Source organism: Aquarana catesbeiana, linkage group LG02, assembly GCF_042186555.1.
Source record: "Aquarana catesbeiana isolate 2022-GZ linkage group LG02, ASM4218655v1, whole genome shotgun sequence".
In the NCBI taxonomy this organism is placed as follows: Eukaryota; Metazoa; Chordata; class Amphibia; order Anura; family Ranidae; genus Aquarana; species Aquarana catesbeiana.
The window spans coordinates 97,031,265-97,044,503 of record NC_133325.1 but is presented as its reverse complement, the minus strand read 5'-3'; the positions used below and the strand labels follow the sequence as shown (position 1 = coordinate 97,044,503).

At 40.8% G+C, this 13,239-nt stretch overlaps 1 protein-coding gene across 1 annotated transcript in view; it reads right to left on the bottom strand.

The window, feature by feature from the left end:
- Positions 1–736: 736 nt before the first annotated feature.
- Positions 737–13,239, bottom strand: part of MRPS31 (mitochondrial ribosomal protein S31) — a 130,306-nt gene continuing 117,803 nt past the window's right edge. The window contains exon 7 of the mRNA XM_073613264.1: positions 737–1,140. Within this exon, the coding sequence (XP_073469365.1) occupies positions 908–1,140 (233 nt within the window). The 3' untranslated portion in view covers positions 737–907. The remainder of the gene's footprint in view (positions 1,141–13,239) is intronic.

Sequence of the window (13,239 nt, the reverse complement as noted above, 5' to 3'; positions counted from 1 at the left end):
CATAGACTGTATGGGAGACTGAAATGTGCTGCGGCTGGATAGTGCATCAAGTGCTACTAACGTTTAGGGCATTATGCATGGAATGCAAGCAGCCTTCTGCCCGCACCTTAAATGCTGGGAACTCATGCACTGGGGCTAAATGCTTGGTGTGCATGAGGTCAAAGTGTGATTACCTATTAATAATAAATGTCTTATCTGCACTTTTAAGTGCGTTTCGCTGTTTTTCTTTTTGTTGTTAAAGTAAACTCATCCCAGGTGCTGTGTACACTCCCTCCAAATGCCCATTTTTCTTTTAAAGAGCTCATCGGCTTCGGTACATAGCTACTCACTGACCTGGTTTGTAGCCAGGGAAGTCAAAGAACTCTGAACTTCAAGCCTGCATATGGGTAAGTAAGCTATTCACCAAGTGGTAAAGCCAGGATGAGGAATATTCCGTCAGAGCCTGCTCCTTTAAAACAAGTGAAATATAGGGGTTGCCATTGTTGACCTCCTGGAGATCAGGAAAGACAGAAAAGACCCATTCTATGAGTCTTCAAGTCAGTGACTAAGTATTAAAGCAAAAGGGTCTGCATGACAGCCAGATTACAAGCAGTAGGTGGTGATTCTCAAGACAGTAGGATCAACACATAAGACATTTTATGTAACAAAAATAAAATGTGTGATGGTCAGTGTGCTCTTCTGCCACCTCCGAATCTATTATTTATTGCCCAAATACATTTATATGCGCACACACACATTATATCAAAAACAAAGATTTTATTAAACAAGCAACATTCTAATATGATTACAGAAGACAGAAACAATCAAGGAATAACATGGCATTTCCTCTTGTATGGGTGAAGAATTCTGCCAAGAAGGCAATACCCATCGGAATGACCTTTGGTGTTACAGCAGATTCCAGTTCTATTCAGTTCAGGTAAACCTCACATTCCCTGAGAATATCTTCCTTCTGGTTGAAGTAATCCCGGAACCAATCTATGTGCTCCTTCTTCTGCTGGACTGTAAGGTATGGATTTTTAGACAAGCCACAAACTACAAGCTCCATGAAATGTCGGATGGGACCATGGTTTGGAAAATCTTCCAAGTACTTATCCAAGAATATATGCTCATGAAACTCCACTTTCTGCTCTTCATCAAGACCTATAAATGAGAATAAAGTGTAATTTCAGGTTATAATTTCTATCCCAAATATCCAAGTAAGAACCAAGACATCATATCAACAGCCTTACTAACCCAAATGAACCATATCAAAGCATATACAGAAAAAACAGAGAAGATCACACATTTGTAATAATTTTCTAAACTAAATATGTGTAGATCTTAGACTTGAACAAAAATTCCAAAAAAGTCCTGCAAGCAGTATTTTTGGGGCGGTTTGAGAGTGCCCCAAAGTTCTCCCAAAACCCCCTGCCCCTTTGCAATGAATGGGCAGCACTTCCAACGCACCTGAAAAGCGATTTGAAAGCGCAGCAAAACTGGACTTTTTACCATTTTTTTTTTTGTAAAAAGCTCCCCGCTAGAGGCCGAAAAGTGCTGCTAAAACAAGCGGCACTTTAGCGCTAATGGCCAGGCACTGCCAGTGTGAAAGGGGTCTTAAAGTGAACTTGTGGGTAGAGCCAATGAGAGCGGACACTGCAGAGTTCGTATTTATTGCCGCAGGCTGCAGGGATTACATTGCGGTTCTAGTGCGATTCTCCTGAACTATACACGTAGCCAGAAGTCTGAGAAGTCTAACTTCCTTCTTGCATACCTTTTTCAGAACAGTGGTCAACTAGGTAGTGAAGCCAGGATCACAATGACAGCCACTAAGCCTGTAATGTTACAGGAAGCCTGTCTTAATAAAAACATGGGGGCACTGCCCTTGCCAACTTCTGCTTCTGGATTGCTTGGTGTTTTGCAGGCTCTCTTCTGTTTCAATATTTTTATTGAAGCATTTTCACAAAAGAGAATACAAAAGTTATGACAAAGAATGCAGACCTTCCACAATGCAAAATACATACAGAATGGATCTGCAGATTCTTTACGAAAGGCAAATCCACTTTGCACTACAAGTGCACTGAAAGTGCACTTGGAAGTGCAGTCGCTGTAGATCCGAGGGGGACATGCAAGGAAAATAAAAAACAGCATTTTAGCTTGCATATGATTGGATGATAAAACAAGCAGAGCTTCCCCTCATTTCAGTTCTACCCCTCAGTACATAGCAACATAATGAGCAGCTGTGTAAGATCAGTTAATACATTTTTACAAGTTTTACAAGATCTATGTCCTTTAAAAGCTTCATGTACACTGCTGCTGGTAAATGGGCGTTTAGGAGAAGTCAGACTTCCTTCATGCTGTGCAATGGGTTACCAAAGCCTCTTCTCGAAGACGCCCTGGCCAGCGGTTTCATTCTGGCTTCATCACATACAATGCAGAAAAGATAATCCTGCATTGTACATGGGGATGACAAGGGCTGCCCACAATTCAGGGTGTCGGAAAGAGGAGCACTGTAGCAAGCCATAAGGCAAGTATTACAGCTTATTCCTCTACCTTTGGACTTACCAAGCATTTAACCCTTGCAGTGCAGGTGAGGGCCCCACAGTAAGAAATTATATATTTTTTTTTATTCCTAGAGTTGAGTTTTAAAGAACAAGTTATGAATATAGCTTGTAGAAAATATCACTACTACCTAAACTGTCCCTAATCTGCACATCTGTTATGAGTTCCGTATTATTCGAGATTGCTAAATCCAACAAAGTATTTTCTCTAGTTGGAGCTTCTACCATTTGTCCCATAAAGTTGTCCTGCAATATGTTCAAATTGCAAGCATTAGTTCAGTGTGTAGTGCTTTTAGCCAATAAATATCTGAAAAGTTAACTTCCCCCATAATAGTACTTGTTTCCCTGCTTTTTTGTCAGAGAGGAGATTCTTTTCTTCCTTCTAAATGGTTATACACACCCATAATTAACTTACTATTTGAAGCACTCATGTGAAGCTCCAGCCACAAAGGCTACATTCCAACAGTCATTATTGATATCTTCCCTAGCCCTAACCTTCAGATTTATTTAGACATACAGGCACACTCTACAACCTCTCCTAACAACCCTGTCCACCAGTGCAAAGTATACCCTTCATTATTTGCAGCCAGGTCTTGTAAGCAGTCCAGACAGGTCTCCAATACTCCTAAGTCAAACTCCTCATCCAGGAACAAAAGTTCCAACTCATTCATTTTGTTGCCTACAGGTATGGTCTTTTTTAGCCTTTAATTTTGTACCAGGGCTTTGTACTGTATAGTTTCTCAATCATAGTATGTTTCAGTTACACTTCCTGATTTGGGATTATGTAATAGTGTTCCACCTATCACTAAATCCTGCACCTGCACTTGGTCTTGCTTACCATCTACAGTGCATCCAGAAAGTATTCACATCGCTTCCGTTTTTCCACATTTTGTTATGTTACCTTTATTCCAAAATTGATTAAATTCATTATTTTGAGCGAGCCGCCTGGACAAACTGAGCGATCAGGGGAGAAGGGCCTTAGTTAGGGAGGTGAACAAGAACCTGATGGTCACTCTTGACAGCTCCAGCATTTCTCTGTGGAGAGAGGAGAAACTTCCAGAAGAACAACCATCTCTGCAGCACTCCACCAATCAGGCCTGTATGGTGGAGTGGCCAGACGGAAGCCACTCCTCAGTAAAAGGCACATGACAGCCCGCCTGGAATTTGTCAAAAGGCACCTGAAGGACTCTCAGGCCATGAGAAACAAAATTCTCTGGTCTGATGAAACAAAGATTGAACTCTTTGCCCTGAATGGCAAGCATCATGTCTGGAGGAAACCAGGCACTGCTCATCACCTTGCCAATAACGTCCCTACAATGAAGCATGATGGTGGCAGGATTATGCTGTGGAGATGTTTTCAGCGTCAGGAACTGGGAGACTAGTCTGGATCGAGGGAAAGATGAATGCAGCAATGTACAGAGACATCCTTGATGAAAACCTGCTTCAGAGTGCTCTGGACATCAGACTGGGGCAAAGGTTCACCTTCCATCAAGACAATGACCCTAAGCACACAGCCAAGATAACAAAGGAGTGGCTACGAGATAACACTGTGAATGTCCTTGAGTGGCCCAGCCAGAGCCAAGCCAAGAACCCGATTAAACATTTCTGGAGAGATCTCAAAATGGCTGTGCACCGACACTCCCCATCCAACCTGATGGCGCTTGAGAGGTCCTGCAAAGAAGAATGGGAAAAACTGCCCAAAAATAGGCGTGCCAAGCTTGTAGAATCATACTCAAGATGACTTGAGGCTGCAATTGATGCCAAAGGTGCTTCAACAACGTATTGAGCGAAGGCCGTGAATACTTCTATACATGTGATTTTTAAAATTTTAATAAATTTGCAAAGGTTTCAAACAAACTTTTTTCAAGTTGTCATTATAGGGTATCATTTGTAGTATTTTGAGGAGAATAATTAATTTAATCAATTTTGGAATAAGGCTGTAACATAAAAAAATGTGAAAAAAGTAAAGCGCTGTGAATACTTTCCGGATGCACAGTTTCTGTTCCAAATCCCTACCTAGCCACCCCCCCCCCCCAATAGGTTTTGGGTTCAGCCGAAAACCTACCTTACTCCTGTTCCCTTGTGGAGAAAAGCTCCACTCAAGGGACTGTCACATACTGTGTATAGGCAACTTCACAAACCGAAACAAACGGCAGATGAAGAAGGCCATCACACAGTCAAAACCAATTATGTTATTTTAGTGCACGTCATCTTCATCCACATCAACACTATTCCCAGAGGAAATTTAAATCACTCATGCTTATGGAAACAGAGCAAAACTCCTGAGACACTGGAAACTGTATTACCCAAGTTTCCATCAGACTCTTAAACCTCTTCTACACCAAATATAAAACCTGTACAGAGAGATATTAGGAGGCTTATATTGCTGATCTCCTTATGAAAATGCTAGCTGCTTGGCTATCTTTGGCTTCAATACCTTATAAATCACTGACCCACAACAAGCCTACAGAACAGGAAGGTCATAGTGAAGGCGGTACTCCTGCTTTGCAGACACACAGCAAAGAAAACACGTTTACAGGTCGGTCCACTGTTTAATGCTTTGCAGACTTGTTCTGAGTGACCAACTTAAACCACCAGATCAGCAAGACAGTCAAAGAAATAGCATTTCCAAGAGTCAGCATTTTCAGGTAAGCATTGTTAAACTTCATATGTTTTCAGTATAGCTCATCTTAAGGTTTTCAAAGCTGTTAACACCAGTCATACTTTCCCCTAGGCGCATTGTAAAACAGATCTTGTAAGATAGCCAAGAAACTAGCATTTTCAGGAGAAGTCAGCATTGGTGCCCTTCTAACATTCTCAGTATAGCCTTTTCAAAAGCCGTTAACACCAGTCATACATGTCCTATAGGAAAAATTTGGAAATATGAACTTGCAATGATGTGCCTTAACATGAAAGAGCAATAAAGGCAAATTAATGGGTGAGCAATCTACACCATAACTGAAGACCAATTTCAGAAACCATGTTGGCCATTCAGTGAATCTGCTGAAGAGACATACTGTAAAAACCTCTTAAGATATAACATTCGACTGGTGAAATTGGTGGAATATTAGAGGCACTTTAATTAATTAATCCCCATGTGGAGTGCATAGTCCCCATAGCTCTTTCTCTTGTGATTGGGTTATTTGGCTGCAATCAGGAGGGAGAGGTCTGAAGGCAGAAAATTATATACTGAAGGGGAAAGGCTGTGAATGAAGGAGGAAGGGACATATATTCTCATTATTAAATGAGAGCGATCTAAAGAATAACTGGAGACCAATTTCAGAAACCATGATGGCCAATAAGTACATCTGCTGCAGAGACATAAGCTAAGGTCTGTGAAATTCTCTTGAGATATAACATTCTTCTGGTGTAACCACCAAAAAACATGAGAGCTAAGACTCAGTTTACATGTTTCATGAATAACAGAGCGGACACTTATGCCCCGTACACACGATCCGATTATCGGACGAATGATCATCCGTTTTTTTGCATTCTAATCTCACGTCGAATCTGATGAGTTTACTAAAGTCACGAAAATTTCCGTACGACAGAATAAAAATTTGGAAGTGATGTCATGTGTTGTAATGCATTTGTATTGCATTATCGAACGATAGCTGTACTAATTAAAACGAAAATGGTACGATCTGGCATCGTACGAAAAAATTTTCCGTGCATGTCCGATAGAATAATATCGGATGAACTGTCCTGGTTGGCTCTCGAAAGCTCCTTACTAACGATCCGATTATCGTACGATTGATTTGAATGCGGCATTTTTCAGACGATTTTCAGATCGTGTGTACGGGGCATTACACTTTGCTTAGCCCTTCATACTTTCCCTTTTATAAGGACACCAATGTAGGCCTCAGATATGTTTGTTAGTTTTGTTAGGGCTACTGCATTATTTTGACTTAGTTATGTTGGAAGCTCTATGCAACATATATTTTAAAGCAGTGAAAAGCTTGAGTGATCAAATTATTATTATTATTTTTTCAAAGTGACAATGTAAAAAAATAAAAATAAATAAGACTTTTTTTTTTTAAAGCGCCCCGTCCCCGCGAGCTCACACAGCAAAGAAAACGCACACGTAATTTGCACCCGCATAGGTAAACGGTGTTCAAATCACAAGTGAGGTATCACCGCGATCATCAGAGCGAGAGCAATCATTCTAGACCTCCTCTAACTCTAACTTGGTAACCGTTTTTATCATTACACGATTGTGTTCAATTTCAAAGCGTGACATGTTAGGTATCCATTTACTCGGCGAAACATTATTTTTCAAATTATACAAAAAAAATTCAGCTAACTTTACTGTTTCGTTTTCTTTTAATTCACGAAAGTGTCTTTTTTTCCCAAAAAATTGCATATGAAAGACCGCTGCGCAAATACAGTGTGACATAAAATATTGCAATGATCGCCATTTTATTCTCTAGATTCTCTGCTAAAAATATATTTACAATGTTTGGGGGTTCTAAGTAATTTTCTAGCAAAAAATACGGATTTTAACTTGTAAGCAACAAATGTGAGAAATAGGCTTAGGCTTGAAAGGGTTAATGCCCCAGCCTCGTTAGCACGCTCTCTTTCATTCCCTGGCCATTTAATTCAGTTATTGGGAGAGCACTAACAGCAGCTGAACTGTTCTTGAGCAAAGCAAAGGTTTGCCTAACAAGATAAGTTCACCTTTTGAAACAAGTTACACATTACACCCATATTTAGGGCATATTGTGTAACATGCTCCAGACCTGCCCCTCACACCCCTTTTCTCCCCCTCCCTCATGACAGTAGAGGGACTTGTAGTTTAAATGGGTCGTAAGCATGCTGATTAGCATGCTCATAGTCTATTCACATTTGCTTCACCTTGCAAGCGCATGCGGCGCTGTGCTCTGGGACAGGTTCCGCAGTCACCTGGAACCTGTCATGTGTCCCAGTAGACTTTGGGGGGGGGGGGGGGGGGGGACTTCCGCTTCCGATCACCTCACCTAAGCAATCAAAGCGGAAGTGGGTACCTGCTCTCCCCCTCCTCCCCCAAAAGCTCCATTTCACAAACAGGAGCGGGGGAGGAAACCTTAAAGTGGAACTTCCCCTTTTGAGTAAAGCTCCACTTTAACCTTTGAAGTATCCTTGGGTGGTCCGTGGCTTTCCCTTTCAACAATTGTATTTGAATTTTGATTTTATAACAGAAGAACAGCAGCCTAGAAAGGATGTTTAGAATTACCCATGCAAGGGTCTATTTTGTGTTTAAAAAAATGTAATAGTCATAAGCATATTGTGAAGATAACCGTAAAAAACCCTTTAGGAAAATAGGACTAGGTGACAAGTGTGAGACCTAGCCAGTGTTGCAATGTTTACTCTATTAACCTGGAGGAGTAAAGATAGTGAGCCATGCCTTTCATCTGGCATAGTTTCAACATTCCATTGCTCATACATAAAAGTACTGTTGTCTGAATATACACAAGCATCTACTGACTTCAAAAGCCCTTACACAGCATTTTACCATTTTGAATACAGCCAACTTACAACTGGTAGTAGTGAATATCCATCCTCCAGTATAGAATACAATATATACAGTGAATTAATGGAAACATCCCATTTTGATGGAGAGAGACATCAGCTTGGGTTTAAAAAAAGCTTTAAAGTGGTTCTAAAGTCTAAAGGTTTTTTTTTACCTTACTGAATTCCATAAATTAAGGTAAATCACCTTCTGTGCTGCAGGATCCCCCCAGCCCCCTTATACTTACCTGACCCTGATCTTAATCCAGCGATGTGCACCAAAGCAGCAGCTCTCACCACTGTCTCCCTCTTCACAAGGCAGACTGTTAGCAGTGGAAGCCAAGGGCTCCCACTGCTGTCAATCAAATGCTGTAACGAGGGAGCAGGGCCAAGCCACTGGTTTGTGTCAATGGATGCAGACAGGGCAGCTAGGGAGCGAGCCCGCACAAATTCCCCCATAGAAAGTTGCTTTCTTTGGGGGCGCTTGCAGAAGAAGAGTCTGGAGCGCAAAACCATTGCACAGAGCAGGTAAGTATAACAAGTTTATTATTTTATTAAAAAAAAAAAAAAAAAAAAAAAAACAAACACTGGAGCTTTAATGGACTTTAAACAGGACGTCCACATTCAAAAACTACAGTGATGCTTTAAAGATTGTGTGCCCTTTTGACTTGTTATTTCTGCATAAAAAAAATGATCAGTTAAAACATGATCCCTTTTTAATACAAGTCCTAAAATATGGTTGTTCAATTATTTAGGATTGTGGGAGGCCCTGTTTATTCAAAGAATAGAGAGATGTGGGTCCTCGCTAGCCAAGTCTGACCACAACAGCACAAGTTTGTCGAAGTATTACAAAGTTACAAAAAAATTTCTAAAGAGTTTGGACTCTACTAGTCCACTGTCAAGCAGATTACATACACATAAAAGCAACACCACTGTTACCCTCCCCATGAGTGATCGATAAATGAAGATTACACCGAGAGCAAGGTGTGCAAAATTCAAGGAGGTCTCAAAGAACCACATGCTAAAAATACTTGAAACATAATAGCCTCTCCCATCTAACTCGGTTTTCAAGATGTTCGATATTAATTCCACACATTTAATTTAAACAATAGATTTCAGTGCCGGACAACTTGTTTTTGAACATAGTGGGGGGAAAACAGGTAGATAGTTCCCCTTTTTTGGTATGGAAGATTTCTCTATTCTGAAAATGAAGGGCTCCAATGAAAAACTATGCTTAGACTAATTAATGGATTTAAAAATTAGTACAGTTTGGGGGGCGCACCATGGTGAGTTTGTTGCTGTTTTATGCAAGGAAGGCCATCACTCTTCACTGGAAGAAATCAGCCCAGCCCACAAGCATATTCTGGAAACAACTAATGAATAAGAACCTACCACTATATAAAGACACATACTTCAACAGAGGATGTCCCAAAAAATACCAAAAAGTGTGGTCTAAATGGTTAACAGAACCGTCTACAGCATAATATAAACCTCCACAGGGGATTGTAAGATAGTCCTTCCTGTAATACACCCCTCATCACACAAGTCTCTCATCTATTTGGAGGTCTGAGAAGACTTATCTTTTCTCTCAAATATATGAGTTTCGTTTCCTACCAGGGGTCTGGATTCATGTGAGAGCAGCAATGTCAACAGCCCCACTAATATTTAGGATATTTAGACAAGGGTTTCGCACCTTCTCTACTCAAAGCGATACACACTTTATCAAAGTTGATTTTATACTGCCATGACCATAATTTGTCACACGTGTGTTCCGCCTTTGTAACCTTGTTTGTTATTTGTTGTATATATGTTTATAACACCAATAAAAAGATTTAAAAAATAGATTAGTACAGTTCACCCTAAAATAAATTCAGTTCTAATGGTAAAGAATAGTTACATTATCTATCATAGGAAGAGGCATTCCGGGTAATATCTCCTATATGTCCAAGCCAGACCAGACACAAAAGGTGTTTATCTAGAGTGGGGTAAATCCAACATGTTCTTTTGCCTGATAAGTCATTTTCAAGCAGAGTGGAACAGTTTTGTTTTACTTCTAAATATATAGCACCGTGACAAAGAGGTAATCTATTCTCCGGGCAGCAACAAAGTCATACTGGGAGATCTTGTCTTTGCAAAGCCACTTCCTACAGCTCAGAGACTGTGTCATTGACTTACCACCCACCCTCAGCCTACCTTCCGTTAAGCAGCAAGTTATAGAAATCTAATATCAAAAAGGTGTCTACAATAAAGCTAAAGATTTTTAATAAATATGTAACTGAGCTGAGGGTGTTTGCTTGCAGTTTCACTTTAACAATAGTGTAGATTGGTGATCAATAATGAGTCATAAGTAAAGTGACAGAGTTTCAGAGGCAAGATCAAGATTCTCACTAATTCATATACTTATAACCACCACGTCCTACACCACTTTCCTAGGCTTGTGTCCCCTACAACTTTCACATGGCCTCACTCACTAATGATGCTGTGCTGGGAATTTTTTTGCTTTATATAGTCACCTCTAGAGAAAGCAGCACCTCAGAAACTGTTCAAAGTCCTCAGTTGCCTGACTACAGGAATCCATCCAATTTCAAGGTAAGACATCCAAACCAGGCACAAGCACGGTCCATTGTATTGTCTGGCATGAACTAAAATCAACAGGCAGGCCAACTTTAGGCTCCAGAAGTGGACAGATTTTCTTTTCAGTGCTCCCAGTGGAAATAAAACTGCATTTATTGGATCGGAAAGCTTTTCAGTCTGCTTGTTACTTTAATTTCTTGTATTGTTGTCACTTGCCGGGAACTTTCACGTCACATTATTCTCTCTTGTTTGCCGCACTGTCTCCCACCAAGACGCTCCCCAGGCTCAGCCTTTCTTAGAGCTTTCAAGAGCCAATTGGCACAGTCTGCAAATGAGCCTTCTGACATGCTGGTAATTGGATGTGGACCACTGACCTAGAACTCGCTTTATACACTGAATGATCCCTGCTGCTCCGAGAGAATGGATGTAATAAACAGCCACACACACATTCCTGATGAATATTGTGTCCTCTATAATTTTCTGGTCTCACTGATCTTTTCTTTTTTCCACAGTCCGCCGAGCAGAATAATGTTGTGAAGGACAGTATTCTGTATTAGTGTCCTGGGAACGCATAGACGCGCAGAACTGAAGTTATGATTCACCTGTTCATCTGTATGAAAAATGCCTATCAAAAAGTATTTTACTGTACATCAGCATAGATTATGATTAATAAAAGCTTTTTAGGCTACTTTAGGATAAATATAACCAGTTTCATAAGAACCCTGGCAGAGATATATAGCTATCGCTCTGGAAGCTCTAGAAGTCTGAAGCCTTTGATTTGTTACTTTTTTTCTTTTTCAAGGGTGAGTACACCACCTCACATTTTTAGAAATATTTAAATATTTTACTATATCTTTTCATGTGACAACACTGAAGAAATGACATTTTGCTACAATATAAAGTAGTGAGTGTACAGCTTGTATAACAGTGTAAATTTGCTGTCCCCTCAAAAAAACTCAACACACAGCCATTAATGTCTAAACCGCTGGCAACAAAAGCGAGTACACCCCTAAATGAAAATGTCCAAATTGGGCCAAATTAGCCATTTTCCCTCCCCGGTGTCATGTGACTTGTTAGTGTTACAAGGTCTCAGGTCTGAATGGTAAGCAGGTGTGCTAAATTTTGTGTTATCGCTCTTACTCTTTCATACTGGTCACTGGAAGTTCAACATAGCACCTCATGGCAAAGAACACTGAGGATCTGAAGAAAAGAATTGTTGCTCTACACAAAGATGGCCTAGGCTATAAGATTGCCAAGACCCTTAAACTGAGCTGCAGCATGGTGGTCAAGACCATACACCGGTTTAACAGGACAGGTTCCACTCAGAACAGGCCTCGTCATGGTCGACCAAAGAGGTTGAGTGCACATGCTCAGCATCATATCCAGAGGTTGTCTTTAGAAAATAGACGTATGAGTGCTGTCAGCATTGCTGCAGAGGTTGAAGGGGTGGGGGAGTCAGCCTGTCAGTGCTCAGACCATACACCACACAATGCATCAAAGCCTCTTCTAAAGATGATGCACAAGACAGCCCCGAAAACAGTTTGCTGAAGACAAGCAGACTAAGGACATGGATAACTGGAACCATATCCTGTGGTCTTATGAGACCAAGATAAACTTATTTGGTTTCGATGGTGTCTAGCGTGTGTGGCGGCAACCAGGTGAGGAGTACAGAGACAAGTGTGTCTTGCCCACAGTCAAGCATCGAGGTAGGAGTGTCATGGTCTGCATGAGTGCTGCCGGCACTGGGGAGCTACAGTTCATTGAGGGAACTATGAATGCCAACATGTACTGTGACATACTGAAGCAGAGCATGATCCCCTCCCTTCGGAGAATGGGCCGCAGGGCAGTATTCCAATATGATAACGACCCCAAACACATCTCCAAGATGACCACTGCCTTGCTAAAGAAGCTGAGGGTAAAGGTTATGGACTGGCCAAGCATGTCTCCAGACCTAAACCCTATTGAGCATCTGTGGGGCACCCTCAAACGGAAAGTGGAGGAGCGCAGGGTCTCCAACATCCACCAGCTCCGTGATGTCCTCATGGAGGAGTGGAAGAGGACTCCAGTGGCAACCTGTGAAGCTCTTGTGAACTCCATGCCCAAGCGGGTTAAGGCAGTGCTGGAAAATAATTTATTTTGAGGGGGCAGCAAATTTACACTGTTATACAAGCTGTACACTCACTACTTTACATTGTAGCAAAGTGTCATTTCTTCAGTGTTCTCACATGAAAAGATATAAAATATTAACAAAAATGTGAGGGGTGTACTCACTTTTCTGAGATACTGTATATATATATATATATATAAACAAACACACACACGCACGCACGCACACACATTTACATAAATAGATATATCTCCCCGCCACAATCTTAATCGTGCATGGCCTTGTATAAATATAAAATACTTCTATAAATGAGCACAGAATTTTTTATTATTTTAGTAACAGGTCTTCATTTTTGCTGAAATGTTCACATTTACATGCCTGCATATTTCTCTTATTCTGTTAGATATAGAGATTCACCGTCAGTGGCTATTTGTAGTCATTGAGGTTTGAACGGAAAGTTACAACCTTAGTGCACAGAACTATTCAAGAATCGGAGCCTGCACATGTAATATATAAATTACATTGTATATAATT